At 42.2% G+C, this 16,007-nt stretch overlaps 1 protein-coding gene across 1 annotated transcript in view; it reads right to left on the bottom strand.

Moving 5' to 3' along the window:
* PRKCH (protein kinase C eta) overlaps positions 1 to 15,662 on the bottom strand; it is a 100,736-nt gene extending 85,074 nt beyond the window's left edge. The window contains exon 1 of the mRNA XM_088149735.1: positions 14,664 to 15,662. Coding sequence (XP_088005861.1) covers positions 14,664 to 15,023 — 360 coding nt within the window. The 5' untranslated portion in view covers positions 15,024 to 15,662. The remainder of the gene's footprint in view (positions 1 to 14,663) is intronic.
* Between the last annotated feature and the right edge of the window lie 345 nt (positions 15,663 to 16,007).

Here is a 16,007-nt window from a genome sequence, read left to right as displayed (position 1 = left end):
TGGGCATTCCCGTCCTAATATAAGATATGGTAAAAGGGAGTTGTTTATATTACTAGGGTGTTTTTTACAACTTTAACAACTCCCTTTTACCATATCTTCTGATTTTCAGTTTCAGTTTTTAAAATCTTCTGTAACTTTTCTCAAATGGAGCAAAGCATCAATTTATATACCTCCAATTTGAACAGAACATCAATATTATTAATAGTTGGCTGATCACAAGAGAGAAAAGTTCAAATCTCCGTATGGCTATGTAGCTCCCAGGGTGACCTTAGGCCACTAAATCTTCCTTGGCATGACCTAACACATAAAATTGTTGTGAGCAAAAAATGGGGAAAACCTGAGCAATTCAGAAGAAGACTGGGATATAATCAAATTAAAATCTTATTTAGTTTCTCAATAACCCAGCAAAATATATTTGGTATACTTGCCTAAGAGCAATATGGATTTTTTATAGTTCAACAAAGCTGTCTAAGTCCTCCACTGTGAAATCCCTTCTACAACACCCTTCCCCAAACTTGCTGGATGGGGAATGAGGGAAGTCATATCCCAGAACACCTATACCCCATGTTGGGGAAAGCTGATTTAGAATGCCTGCCTTTCTCCCCTTTCCATATTTATTTTAAACAATCCCAAGCAATATCTCAGCCCTTAATGAAAAGGATAGGGAGTAGGAGTATCTGGGCTTTTCAATGGTTTGAAGCAATGGAACTCCTTATATCAGTGTTTCTCAGCCTTGGGAACTTTAAGATGTGTGGACTTCAACTCCCAGAATTCCCCAGCCAGCCACTATCTGTTCTTCCATTTCTATCAAGAGTATATCCTGTATCAAGGCCACATGGTATTTCTTGCCTCACAACAAAAACTTGTTTCTTGTATTATTTCCTTTGATCCCCTAGGATGGTCCTCAATAAGTAGACATCATCATGGTCCTTCCATACCCAGAAGAGGAAGCCTGTGATTGGGATAACATATCTTGCTAAGTCATGGTTTATTTAACTATGATTTATTGCATAAAACCCAAGTGGCTGGGTTTATAAAACATGCTAAGCCATAAACCGTAGTATATAAATCATAGAGATTGAGTTCATGCAACATTCTAGGTCAAAATCAAACAAAACATAGTATGTGCAGTGTGTGAACTCTGTGTGGGAGGGCTGAGTTTAAAAGGAAGAATGTAGAGCTGGTTCGTTATTACTTAATCCGTCACATTCTGTTTAGCCCAGCCTTTTTTTCCAGAGAATCATACTTATTTTAATTGAACAAGTGTCTGCAAATATACTGAATATGCATAAGCTATGCAGAATGCAGATTGTCTAGATATGCACCCCTTATTTTGTATGTGCAACACACACAAAGTTGGAGCAGCACTGTGCAGAGTTGAAGCAGGTAGCAATATTGAACTAGAAATTCCCAGTTCAAATTTTAATTTCACAATAACAAAAATCTTCCACAAAGTACACATCCTCACATGGACACATACCCTTCTGCCTTTAAAATCAAGATAATAATTGGTGTATCGTACAGAGTTGGTATAATGATTCCAATAATAATATAAATGAAGATCCCCGGGCATTTGGGTCCCGTCAATTACAGAATGTAATCATGTGGGACCCAGGAAGCGCACCTACTCTGTCATAATCCCTACCCTCTGGAATGATCTCTCCCACCATTCTGGTGCTCAGGAAATTTCTGCAGATCTGGTTGTTCTCCTAGGCCTTGGAGACAGGGTGATTGTGGAGATCCCTTTTTGTTTTTGTTTTGCTTCACTTTATTTTGGTTTAATTTGCTTTGGGTTTTTTGTATTTTGTTCTTCTGGTCTGGTGTATTTATTTATTATTTATTTACTAAGTTGGTTTTTAGTTGTAAGCTGCCCAGAGTCGTTTGGGAGTCAGGTGGACTATAAATTAAATAAAACAAATAAGTTGTCTACATATTTGATATTTCCTAAGGCTACTTCTCTGCAACCTCCATTGTGGGAATTGATAGCCAACACACCACTGCGTAGGCAGGCAGTGGTAGGGACAAAGGTTGTCAAGGAAGGCTTTAACCTACCTCTCATTACAAGCAATCCCAGGGTAATGAGCTAATGAGAAAACCGGAATGAAGAAGTTGAGAGATGGAAAGAATTCAGAAACTTACAAGATTCTGAACACCCACACCACACGTTTCTACATTGTGGCTTTATCAGTGGGCGACACGGGTGCCGAGCTGAGTTCCTGTGGAAACAGTTGCTGAACAGCTTGAGAAACGAAATGTCCCAGCTTCTGAAGAAGCTTAGAATTAACTAACCTCAACAGGCTCCTTTCTCAATTAATTAACTTTAAAGTTTACCTGTGCTTTTCAGTCCGCCTGGGGTTTAAGAGCTGGTTGTGGCTGCCTTGAAATACTCAAAAAGTTTTAAAACAACATCTCAGTATGGGCCTTTGCTTATGTTTAACGAACATAACTGCAAGATAAATAGATTCAACAGCATTAGCTGATGTGTGCCCAAAGACATGTATGTTTGTGTATAAAGATTTATATCCCACTTTCCCATCCAACTGATATCTACAGGGCAGCTTGACAATATCACATGGGGCAGCGGGGGAGGAATAAAACAAAAGGCAATACTGATATAAAGTTTTAAAGCACTAAAGTGGCACAGGAAAAAAAAAACGTGAACTGTGTAATGCTACGGTTTCCTCCAATCTGGTGCCCCCAACATTTTCAGACTACAATTCCCATCAGCCATAGCCAGTATAGTCGATGATCAGAATGATAAGAATTATAACCTATATTATATAAATAGACATGCATTAAAAATTCTTGGGTGTAGCTCCCCAAAAGCTCCAAAAGTTGTTTCTGTTATCGAAGAAGAAAATAATGAAGTATATGACTGGAAAGTAACCATATGGATTATACTTAGCTTTAATTAAATGTAAATGAAACCATATTTTGTTTTTGTTTGGTCACATTTACTATTTTTTGGAGGGTGGCCTCTGACACTGCATTCAAAGGTCAAGCATAGCCTTTAGTTCAGAAAAATAGGTGCCCCCCACCCTGCAGTCTAGAACACCTCAAGGTTGGGGAAGGCAGAACCGAAGAAACCTTCAGCCCCCATCTCAGGATAAATGGGAGGGGAGAGACAAAATCACATACACTGCTCTCAGATTCCTGAAGAAAAATGGGAAATAAGTGGTAATTCTCACTTCTCTCATATGCCCTCTAAGCATCAGGCTCTTAATGTGTCCTTTGAAATGTAGCAGTAAGGATGCAAAGAATGGAAGAGAATTCCAGCCTAATCATTTATTACTTAAAAGTGTCTTTCAATGTGTTGAAGTCTACAACTTCCAGAATTCTCAGACAACAAGGCCAAATTATTCCCACTTTGGCATGCCTTGGTCATACCAGCTGGAGTTTTTAGGCAATGTGTTCTCAATCCATCCAGAGGGCACCAGACTAGGAAAAGCCTGATTTAGGATCTGGAGAGAATCTCAAGAACATCTCTCCCCAGCAGCTTGCCCAATGGAAGGTGCACATCAAGCAGCCAGGATATGCAAAAATAATTTCCTAAAAGTGACCAAAGAGAATGTATAGGAGAAGGTGATCCTTAAAATATCTCAGCCTTGGGCCATCTGATTTTGTAAAGAGATAGAAAAGAAACTAATCTGCTCTACTGCAAAGCATGCATATCCCAGCAATATATTTATTTCAACAAAGTTTCTTAGGCATGGAAACCACGGGTTTCTACACCATCTGACGTTGTCACAAGTTGGATAGTTCTTCGTTTGTGCAAATTTCAACAAAAGAGGTAGGAACCTAGGATTATATCCAATCCTCTGCCAATTTCCATTGCAATTGATTTAGTTCTCTATCAAGAATGATTGGTCTTCCAGGCAGGAAAGGAAGGGGACAGAATAGCAGGAAGAAATGGGGTGGATTTGCCTACTTTTGGATATGGCCCAACCCACTACAGGCTTCAGAGTCCCCCATTACCAGCAAGCAGCAATTCATCTAAGACAATATTGTCCCTCAAACTTTTGACTGCAAAGCATTTGACTGAGGAACAGTTTTGATGTGCTTATTAATCAGAAAAAAGAATGCATTTTATTTCAAGATTTCCAGCAAATTGGACAACAGAGAAGTGCAAACAAATAAACCAGAGGAAATATGTTCTTCAGAGGGGCACATAGATGGCCTTCAAATGGAAGCGCAACAGATGGTACCTGGAGAAGCCCTGAGCAGAATCTAGTGTCAAATCTAGAGTAAGTTCAAATAAGCTAAAACCCATTTTTGAAGCTTGATTCTCATGTATAAGAAATAGGAGGCCGTGGGACAGTTTGTGGTTGGACCATGCCACTCTAGAATGTTGGGTCGGTCTGCTTATATGTCTGATTGATTTACTATAGATCCAGTGGAGGTGCCTAGGGAGGAATCTCGCCCTGTTATCTGGGAACGGTTTGAACCTGTTGGACCTGAGGAATTGGACAGGGTCCTTGGAGCTGTGAGCTCAGCCACCTGCTCTTCAGATCCATGCCCCTCCTGGTTTGTGAAAGCAGCCCGGGAGGTGTTGTGTGAATGGGTTCTAACGATGGTTAATGCATCTTTGAGTGAGGGGGTTGTTCCCTCACCTCTTAAGGAGGCCTTGGTTCGCCCCCTCCTCAAGAGGCCATCACTAGACCCCACTATACTGGACAATTTTAGTCCAGTATCTAACCTTCCCTTTTTGGGGAAGGTGATGGAGAAGGACTTTGGAGAAGGAATGGAGAAGGAAGCTTCAGAGGACTTTGGATGAAGCGGATTATCTGGATCCCTTTCACTCGGGATACAGGCCTGGGTATGGGATGGAAACAGCATTGGTCGCACTTTTGGATGATCTCTGGCGAGGGCGGGATGGGGGTTGTGCATCCATCCTTGCCCTACTTGACCTCTCAGCGGCTTTTGATACCATCAACCATGGTATCCTTCTGGATCGGCTCAGAGGATTGGGGGTAGGCAGTGCTGTGTTGTTCCTCCAGGGCCGATTCCAGTCAGTGGTGGTTGGGGAGAAGAGATCCCACCCTGTTATGTGGGGTGCCACAGGGTTCGGTGCTCTCCCCCCTCCTATTTAACATCTACATGAGGCCACTGGGTGAGCTCATCCATCGCCTGGGGTGGGTATCATCAGTATGCTGATGATACCCAATTATACATCTCTGCCCCTGGAGAATTAAGTGATGCTGTGAATGTCTTATCCCAGTGCCTGCAGGCTGTGAAGGTCTGGATGGGGAACAACAGGCTTCAACTGAACCCTGGCAAGACTGAGTGGCTGTGAGTTCTGGGGCCTTCTGATGCTAGAGTTATGCCATCTTTGGTACTGAATGGGGTTGCACTGCCCCAGACAGACCCTATGCACAATCTGGGGGTCCTCCTGGACTCACGACTCCTGCTCGAAGAGCAGGTAGCAGTCGTGGCTAGGAAGGCTTTTGCACAGCTTTGTGTTGTGCTCCAGTTGCGCCCATTCCTAGATCAGAGGGACCTAATCAGTATCACTCATGGCTGGTCACCTCCCGTTTGGATTTCTGTAATGTGCTCTACATGGGGCTGCCCTTGAAGAGTATTCGGAAGCTTCAATTGGTACAAAATGCAGCAGTGCGGGCAGTTATGTGTGCCCCTAAGCTGGTACACGTTACACCTCTGCTTCGTGAGCTGCACTGGTTGCCAGATTGCTTCAGGGTCCAATTCAAGGTGCTGGTTTTGACTTTTAAAGCCCTTCATGGCATGGGGCCAGGTTACCTGAGGGACCGCCTCTCCCTGATTACATCTGCCCGTCCCATCAGATCTGACAGAGAAGGCATGCTGTGGATCCCGTCTGCTAGAGAATTACATTTGGCAGGTCCCAGGAGGCGGGCCTTCTCTGTTGTGGCACCCGCCTTGTGGAATCTTCTCCCCCCGGAAGTGAGATTAGCTCCATCCCTCTTAACATTCCACAAGTCCCTCAAGACCTGGCTATGTGATCAGGCCTGGGGCTCCCAGGGGACCGGGGAGATTTTACGATGGCTCCCTTATTAATTTTATTCCCTCCTGTTTTGTGTGCTTTTACAGTTTTTTATATGTAGTTGTTTTTATGTATTTTTTAAATTGTTGTACACTGCCCAGAGTCATCTTATGTGAGATGGACAGCTATATAAATATGATAGATAGATAGATAGATAGATAGATAGATAGATAGATAGATAGATAGATAGATAGATAGATAGATAGATAGATAGATGCTCTACGTCTGGGGCTGGAGGAATCCTCTACACACAGGGGACAAACAAGTCATGGAGAAAGTCTAAGTTAGAATAGAAAGACAGAAGCAAAGGCATTGAAGTGTATGCTTGTGTTCCATCACTGAGAAAGAGCACATTAAAATGCCATTTGCAGATATAAATTTCAAGAGAGAAAGCAGATGAGAATTATAAGAGAAGAGGCAACAGAAGATTAGGGTCCAGTCAGAGAAGAAGTCCCTGGTATCCCAGTTGAGGCCTTTTATGATCTATTGCTTATCTGTGTTGTTTAGCACAAACATGCGTAACCTGATGGCCCATGAGGTTGGTTGCTGAACACAGTAAGAGTGGTAGGTTATGGGGAAAAAAGGATGCATGGAAAGAAATGGAATGCTTAGCAAATTGTTTAACAATAAGCATGGAGTACGACAAGGAGGTATGATGACCCATTGGTTGTTTTAATGTTTTTATGGATGAATGTACACAGAATGCTTGTGGTGATATGGAAGGTGTGCTGATTCAGGATGTGAATGGACAAGTACTTTTATGTGCCATGCTTGGTCCTAGGTGGTTATATTTGATAGGGAGAATGGAGTAAACAATTACAAATTATCCATAAACAGTAAAAAAAAACAAAAAAACAGAGAAAATAGATGAATTTGTGTACCTTGGTAGAATGTTTACTAAAGACAAAGGATGGCGAAACTTTAAAACATGCAAATGCTTGTTGAAAGAAGCCAAAATAACTGTGTCTAAGAGGGTGCTTCCGCCCACTTTGTTATATCAAAGTAAGAGTTGGGTATGTCAAGAAAGACATAAAAATTGAAAATAGTAGGAACTGGTTACATAAGAAGTGTGTGTAGTAGAACAAGAAGAGATAAGATGTGTGGTAAAACAAGAGACGGAGTAAGTGGGTGCTCAATTAATGTGGACTGAATATCAAAGGGAGAAATACGTGTGAAAGAAGTATATCCAGACGGTTTAGTCAAACAGAAAGAATAAATGAGAATGAAATTGCAAAATAAATATATGAAGGCAGAGTGCATTGGTAGAGAAGTGGAAGACCAAGAAAGTCCTAATCGGATGGAGTTGAGAAGATCCTCAAAAAGATCTCTTTTCTCTGCATGCCCCCATCTCACAAGATCTTAAAAATATATAAAAAGGACTTTTTAACTTTAATATTGTAAATATGAAGTGCCGCAGGATCTAAAATATAGAGCTGCTCAATTTACAACATACGGCAGCTCACAAATTGGTTAAACTAAAAAACTAAAAACTGCAAGATGGTAATGATCTCTTACAATGTTCAAATAATTTCTCAGGAAAAATCTATGATCCGAGTGATTTGAAAAAAAGAGGTATCTTCATGCACAACCTGCTATATGCACAAAAGACTTAAGTATATCCAGTCACTGAATTCATACAGAGATAATAAAGAATAGTGATCTTGAGCACAAACAGAGAAAATAAATTAAATGTTCATGCAACTTCATTTACCAATGATGTAAGTGATAATCTAATCCCAGAACAAGTTCTCTTCTTCTTTTCCCCAGACTTCCTCAATTTCTGGCAGTAATTCCAACTACTTACCAAAACTATTGGGAGATGGTACGTCCACTTCTTTTCCCCACTCAGGCACAGCAACTTTTCTCTTCCTGAAGTTTTTTCCTATCCAGAAGAGGAAGGGGCTGGGGCATCTCTCTTTGCTTTACATGACAGAAGTCAGGTCTGCCCCAATGTTGATTCTGCTTGAGATGAATGAATGTGAACTCCCAGAATGACATTCTGGTTGTCATTCTGGTGAATACAGGCTGGCATCATAAAATACCAGCTTGGTGGAAGAAGACTACCACCCTCATGATATGAGCTTCCTGAATACAACTAGTTTGCTGAACTAGAGAGGTCATTGGTCTGGTCCATAAGGGCTCTTTTTAAGTTCTTATGAAATCTGTGCACTCAGTATAGTGGCAGCAACTAGACAGAAGAAGCTTAGGTCATTTGGACAAATTTCTTCAAATGTTGAAAGCATGCAAGGAATTACACAAACTGGTACAGTACTTTCACTTGTGATGCCCTGTTGGCCACATACTCAACAGCTTATATGAAGAATCCCTAGACATTTACCAGGTTGCCATGTGACATGGATTTCTGGTTCAAAGAAAAAGCCCCAGTTACAACTAGAAAAAGCCACATTTTCTCAAAATTATCAGAATAAAAATATCAGAAACAATACAACTGAACTAATCTGAAGTTTCTTTAGCCCTCTCTGAGTCTTTAACATATATGTGTTATCCAAACTATTTGTGAAACAGGCTTCAGAACCAACATTGTTATGTACTCCTGTTCTAGTCATGTCACAGAACTAGCTTGTCCACTTCTGCCCATAGAAGATAGTTTTCTCTATGGGTCATGTGTGGGCAACTGTATTTCTCAAGCTGAAAGAAATTTGTTTAAACAAACTCCACCCATTCCCAAACATGTTACATAATAGATGAGGTGAATCAAGGGGCTACACATTTGTTAAGTTTTGCTTAATACTACATGCAGGAAACAATCAGAAGAATGACAGGAGGAAAGATTGTTCATTAAGCTTTGCATGTCACCATAAACCACTTACTTTCCTCCTCTCAAAAAGGGGGTGCAGGCAGAGAACCAAACCTCAACCAATCTACCTTGCAACAATTTAGCCGAAGTATTCTTCTTATCTATCTGATTTGCAGAACTGTGGTAAAATTCTTAGGTGACTTCCCCCCTAGCCACTTAGACCATCTTCTAAAATCATGCAACCATTGTTAAGTGGACATAACAATAGCAACAATAGGCTTTCTATCACCTCAGGTGATGGCTGGGTGATGCTACAAGATGCAATAAGTGATCAATGGGAAGTGGCCTTATTCAAAAACTGTTTTATCCTCATTCACATATGTGTTTATGAAATATAGAAAGTTTATGCAATAATACGTTTGTTAGTATTTAAGATGCCACAAGAATCTTTGGCTGTGTTCACGTAGCAAGCTTACCCAGGGCAGTTAAAAACGTAGCAACTTCATGTTGTTATTGCTGCTAAAATTCACCAGGTCATCTTGAGCAACTTGCAAAAACATTTCTCTGAGGTACTCTGGGACTCAAAATAGCAGCAGAAGGAAACAGCCATCTCCATTGTACAGCACCACCACTTCAAAATTGCCAGGTATATTTATTGCAACTTGTCTGTCCCGCCAAACCAACTGATTTGTAGAGCCAGCAAAGACTTGGCTAAGTTTATAAAACTACAGCTTAAGACTCCCATCCTCCAATTTGTCAAGTAGGAGAATTACTCCAGAGTGTCTTTCTACACTCTGATTTCTTTTCCTTGATGTATCATATTTTGGAACTTCATATGTCACGTGGAGTATCATCAAGAGAGTCTTTAGAACACTTCCAATACTACTACTTGTTCTCAGTTATCTAGAGATCCAAAACACACAGAAATACAGGCTTACAACATTCATTATTTACCTTCTGAACTAAAAGCTTCACTACTCTACCCAAAGTCTATTTGGACAGATTTGAACTGAGAAATCCACTATGCACAGCACCTCTTTCTTTGTGAGGATTCTGAAGCATTACACTTCGGCCCACTTTTATGACTTTTGACAAGGCTTGGATGGTCCACTTCTATACTCTTCTCCTGCCTCTTTGAACTTTTCCATTTGTGTGACATGGCTTCATCCTGTTCACATGGCAACCATCTTGTGCACTACAAACCATGTTTTGTTGTAAGGCCCATCTCTTATTTTCAGAACTATCAGTTTTTAAGTCCTCTTAGAGCAGTGTTTCTCAACCTTGGCAGTTGGAGATATGTGGACTTCAACTGGCTGGGGAATTCTGGGAGTTGAAGTCCACAAATCTTCAAGTTGCCAAGATTAAGAAACACTGTCTTAGAGATTGCCATTCTGGAATTTTTTCACATATGGCTTAAGCTGAAATCTTCCAGAACAAACCCTTATGCCTCTCTGGTGTACTTTAAGTACTCTGTGTTATATATGTTCATTCATAACTTCATATAAATACATGACATATTATATGATAACTACATAGGAACTCTGGTAACAATATGGTTACATATTAAGGGCCTGCCTTCTGCTTTGGATTTACCCTTCTACCTGATCTTACAGGACTCTGAATTTTTTCTCTGTGCAAACCCAACACCGATCTCCATACATTGCACCCGGAGTATGGATATCTGTAGGACAATCTGACTAAGGGAGCAATGTATGAGCTAGCCTTTATTTTACTGCCAGATAGATATAACCAACAGGCAGCTTGTAGGAGAGAAAGCAGAAATTAAGATTTTACCCCACTCAAAGAAGGCCTGGAATTTGGACTTGTGAACAGCTTGTTCTAGTGGGACTTCATCATGATATTATTTTTTTTAACGCATACAGTGTGGGTTCATTTCCCCAAATCTTACTCTTTCAGCAGAAAAACAAAGGCTAGAATATGATAAATACTTCAAATAAATAGCCATATGTATATAAGAACTGGCCTTTTAAAATTCCTGGTGACTTTCAAGCATAGATGTAGTAGTTTGTGTTCAAAAATTTTTATTTGTGGCTGTCACTTTCCTTATGCTCAGAACCGTTAACAATATATTTGTATGTATGAACATCAACTTTGTCCAGCGCCTTACAAATAGGGAGTTCACAGGTATCTGATGTTTAAGTCTAGTATTCCTGCCTTTACACATAGACATAGAGGATTCTCCTTAGGTTTGATGGCAAATTCTCTTTGGTAAACCTTTTTTTTCTGGCAAAACATCTAATCCAGCCTTCTCCAAGCTGGTGTTTTATGTCAACATCTTGGATGATAAATTCTTTGACCTCTAGCCAATTGGTTGGAAGCAAAGATCACTGTAGACCAATACACCTATCTCTGGAAAAGCATCTAAGTTTGCTACTGGTAGTGGTGAATTGCAGGAATTAATTGGGTACTGTGTGAAGAAGCCCTTCATTTATACATCCTAAACTGATCAGTAATTTCCCTGCCCACCCTGGCATCCACGGCCTGCAGTATGATTCATTGACCCCATTCATAGCACGGGGGTTAATTTCGGCAGTAAAATGTAGAGTTTGTACACTCATTTGAGACTGAATTAAGACAGCTTCTGCCATTCCCAGCAGCAGGGGAGTTTGCGTGCCTGTAGGTGTACGTATGTGGGCATGTGCATTGAAAGAAAGAGAGCCAGAATTAGCACTGAAACTTTCTGGAGAAAGGATTCCACAAGAGCGTGCCACCCAGAGAAAACCTTTTCTCTAGTTGTGGCAGGCATTACATCATATGGCAGTGTTGTCCAAACTTGGCCACTTTAAGATGAGTGGACTTCAACTCCCAGAATTCCCCAGCCCATGCTGGCTGAGGAATTCTGGGAGTTGAAGCCCACTCATCTTAAAGTGGCCAAGTTTGGACAACACTGCCATATGGCAAGGGCTCATGAACTGGAATAAGGAACTATCCAGGGTACAGGTAAGGTAAGGATGCTGAACAGAGGTAATTAACCCTGAAATTACTATTACAGAATGTACAAGTTGCAAAAGACCTCACAGGTCATCTAATCCATCCCCATTCAATGCAGGGATCCACTAAACCATCCCTGACAGTTAGCCATCCAGCTCCCACTTGAAAAACTCCAGCAAGGAAGAATTCACCACTATATGGACAGTTTCACTACTTAACAGCTGTTATCATCATCAAATTCCTCCTAATGTTCAGCCTGAATCTTTCTTCTAGTAGCCATGAAGATATAAAGTGACTTTATGAACATGTCCGACAGGTTAGCAACCTATATGGATTCGGATTTGCCTTCTGGGATTTTTTTTTTATTTTTATTTTACTTCCCAGTCTAGCTCACAGCCCTGGGATTTCTTTATGGTCTCCCATCCAAGTACTAACCAGGACTGACCCTGCTTAGCTTTTAATATCAGCCAAGGTCACCTGGGGACTGCCACCTAGTCAGGAAGTATGACTCAGGAGTAAATAAAAAAGAGTTACAATATACATTTAGATTCTGGCAATTTTATTTCTTTACTCATTAGAATTTATGTTCTAATGAGCATTAGAACATAATGCTGTTTACTAGCAAAGTTTTCCATAGCCACTACAGAAACCACTGTAAGAGGGATCTAGGATCGATTTCAGAATCTTCCTGCTGGAGCTTATTCTCAGGCTTAGCTACCTTCAGCAGCTGCAAATGTGGACAAGGGGAGAAAACTGTGCGCCCATGTTAGGCCTCCAGGGTCCACAGGGCAATCTTGGTTTGCCCATTACTGATTTAGAAATGTTTCCATTTGAACGGCAGAAGCAAATCCCTGTTGATTTGGCTGTGATCAGATCGCAGGGAGCATCTTCATTTAGAGTTGGAGCAGAAGAATCATTTTTCACTCAAGGACCACATTCCCCAAAGCCAAAAATGGGCAGTGCTGTTGCTTTTCTCTCGTTCTCCTGACCCAGCTGACTCTTTTTTGCCAGAGCCACAAATGGTTTGCCGGGGCTTATGGAATAGGACTGAGGACTGTAGGTTTCCAACTCTGGATACATCAGCCTCATACAATGAATATGACACAAGGAAGGAAGGGAGGGAGGGAGGGGAGGGGAGGGGAGGGGAGGGGATTTCTACAGTTGGCTTAATCCTAGAATCCTAGGGTTGGAAGGGACTCATAAATTCTAATGAGTAAAGAAATAAAATTGCCAGAATCTAAATGTATATTGGAGGACACCTAGTCCCAACCCCCTACCCAACGGAGAAATCCTCACACTATGCCAGACAAATTACTGCCCAATCTTTTCTTGAAAAACTCCAGTGGTGGAGCACCCATTTCAGGAGGCAGCCTGCTCCACTGCTTAATACAGTGTTGTCCAAACTTGGCCACTTTAAGATGAGTGGACTTCAGCTCCCAGAATTCCCCAGCCAGCCATGCTGGCTGGGGAATTCTGGGAGTTGAAGTCCACTCATCTTAAAGTGGCCAAGTTTGGACAACACTGGCTTAATAGCTCTCCATGGCTCCTGCATGACGAATTGCACTGCCCTTTTCTATGCTCTGATTTTAGGAAATGACAGATGAGATTCTTTTCCCCCCCTACAATGTATCTGACGCCACAAGGTTTCAACTGCTAAACAACTTCCTGAGATATTTCCAGCCTCTTTCCTGCATTTTCTATTAGCGGGAGAATCAGTAGGTACAGTCCTTCCTTCAAAATTTCTTATCAATGCATCAGTAATTGCAATACACAAGCATATTACCTCACCTTTTTGATCATGCAAAGTACCATTTTAAATAATTATTTTGCTTAATGAGGTGTGGGGCAGGGGAGGGGGGAGAAACATGGAATCTGCTTAGAAGCCAACAATATTACCGTTTGGGTTTATCTCGTGCTGGACAGAACTTTCCAGCTCAAGAGACTTGCAGAGACTTAACTAATGTGTCTCTAAAAAAATTGAAAATGGTAAAAATAAATAAAAATACCCTACATTTGGTATTTCAAGATCAGCCATACTTTGGCCTATGAAGAAAGCTGAAGGACGGATGCTGTGGTCAAATGCTGGGCAAAAAGTTTTCTAGAAGAAACTAGCAGGGTCAAGAGCAAGACTAATAAATGCACGTCCTTCTCACAACACATCATTAGGTTATGTAATTTATTGCTATAATTTCCAGATGGCTTTGAAAAATAAGGAACAAATACAGCTATCTGTAGTAGAACCTTGGAAAACAGCAGAAGCTTCTCAATTTACAGATATAAGCAAATATTCAGATTATCAATTATTCTAAAATTAACAAACTTTGTTAGAGATCAACAGAACTTGTGCAACAATGATTTTACAGAAAAATGTTAATTATCTAACCATTTTTGGAATAACACATTCTAAGAGAGGATTCAGTCATTTGTCTTTTTTCAGTTATAATCAGGACTGTGTTTACATTTTTGTACTTTTCCTTTTTATGTGAACTTATCCATTTTCATTTATATAGTCAATAAGAAATAAATGGACAAATACATGGAGAACATGTCTATCTGCAGTTATTAGCCAGATATATTTTGAAAAATCACATGCAGGAGGATAATAGGAAAGATCTATCATATTAATCATACTATGTTTATGAACTTCTCCAAATCCAGATAAGCATACTGGACTAGATGCACTTCCGGTAGCATTCATATTATTAAACAGAAGAAGTAGAATGATAAATCATGGATGCTAGTAATAAATTTCTAGGTAGCCCAAAGACAAAGGTTTGGCATTTCCTCCAACCCTGCAGAATAACTTTGATTCATCTCCCAAGTCATACAATCTACACAGGCAGGCCTAGTGAACGCACACCTGTAATCACGTTGCACACCAACACAGGTGGACACTCCATGAGAGGCCCCAGTTCCAGAAGAGAGTCAGCTACTTACCCATCCTTCAAAGCTGTCAGAGGACCCAGTGCTATGAAGCAGATCATGAAAGGGCACAGTGCAATTGGCCACAAAGTCATCATAGCCAATGGGGGTGCCATGGAAGACTGCCAGCTCCAGCTGGCGCCCATCGTTGACAGGGGCAGAAAACTCCTCATTGTAAGTAGGCTTGTTAGTCTTCTGCTTGGTGCTGGTCTGTCCCACACGTACCTGGTCCACGCTCACTGTGATGTAGGGGTCCAGCAGTTGGTGTCCCTTTTTGAACAGTGAATGCCGGAGTGACCAGCGGGTGGGCTGGAGCCCCACGGCCTCCCCAATGCGCACTTTCATGTACCCATTAAACTTCATCCCTCTGGACATGGCAGGTTCCAGCTAAGTCAAGAGAAGGAGGCTTCCTCCCTTTCAAATCAGAAAAGTCAGGATGGGCTCTCCCGAGTCCCAGCTGACTTGGAACCCCGCAGTCCTCAGGGTACAGGGCAGCCCAGGTCCCCCAGTTGCTGGCCCATGCTGGTGTGTATGCACCAACCCCAACTCAGTCCCTTTCTGCCTTCGGAGCAGGGAAGGAAATGAGCCACGCTGCTGAATCACTTCACAGGCTACTTTCTTCGCCTCCGGTGGGAGCTGCTGGATCAGGGACCCAGAACGCGGGGGAAAGACGCGGGGAGCAAGTCAAACTTTCAGAACAACCCTGACTCCCGCTAGGCCCCCGCAGCGCCTGGCGGCCCTCGAGCAACCAAAGCCTTTCCTGCTCTCGGTTCGCGGGGCTTCGGTTTCCTCCCTCCGCGTTCCTCTCTCTCGCTTCTCCAGTCCAGGAAGAAACCGCCTCGAAGAAGGCAGGGTGAGTTTTCCTGCCCGCGCAGCTCACCCGAAGCGCCCGTTCACCCACACAGCCGCCTGCGGTTCAATCGATCCTCTGTCCAGCCTGCCTGCCTGCCTGTGTTCCCTGGCTGTTTCAGAAGAGCTTCGACTGAAGAAAAGAGGCAAATAGTTATTAAGGGAGGGAGACACCTGAGGGATGAGCCTAAAGAAGGGGAGGCCAAGAGGCGGGGCTTCCCAGCCGTCCTGCAAGGACTTGTCCCGAGCCGCGGAGACAGCCGTGCGCCGCCGCCGCCCAGCGCTCATCTCTGAAGGCGCGCATCAGCCCGGCGCAGTTCGCGTCTCCTGCTCAACCCTGGATCCCCAACACAAACCATCCGTTTTTAGATGTCTTTCCTGCTCCCAGATCTTCGCTGGGCAGCCCCATCCACCAAGGCTTATCTTCAGATTCCCCCAAAAGGCGTGTCTCCCAAAGTTACATTTTAATCTCTGCAGGCAATTTCCTTCTTTGGGAACCCCAGCTGGAAA

This window comes from Python bivittatus, unplaced genomic scaffold (assembly GCF_059951505.1).
Source record: "Python bivittatus isolate LINGU-HERP-01145 unplaced genomic scaffold, Pbiv_v1 ctg000580_np1212, whole genome shotgun sequence".
NCBI classification, from domain to species: domain Eukaryota; kingdom Metazoa; phylum Chordata; class Lepidosauria; order Squamata; family Pythonidae; genus Python; species Python bivittatus.
The sequence above is the reverse complement of the archived record's forward strand: the minus strand, read 5'-3'. Positions and strand labels throughout refer to the sequence as shown.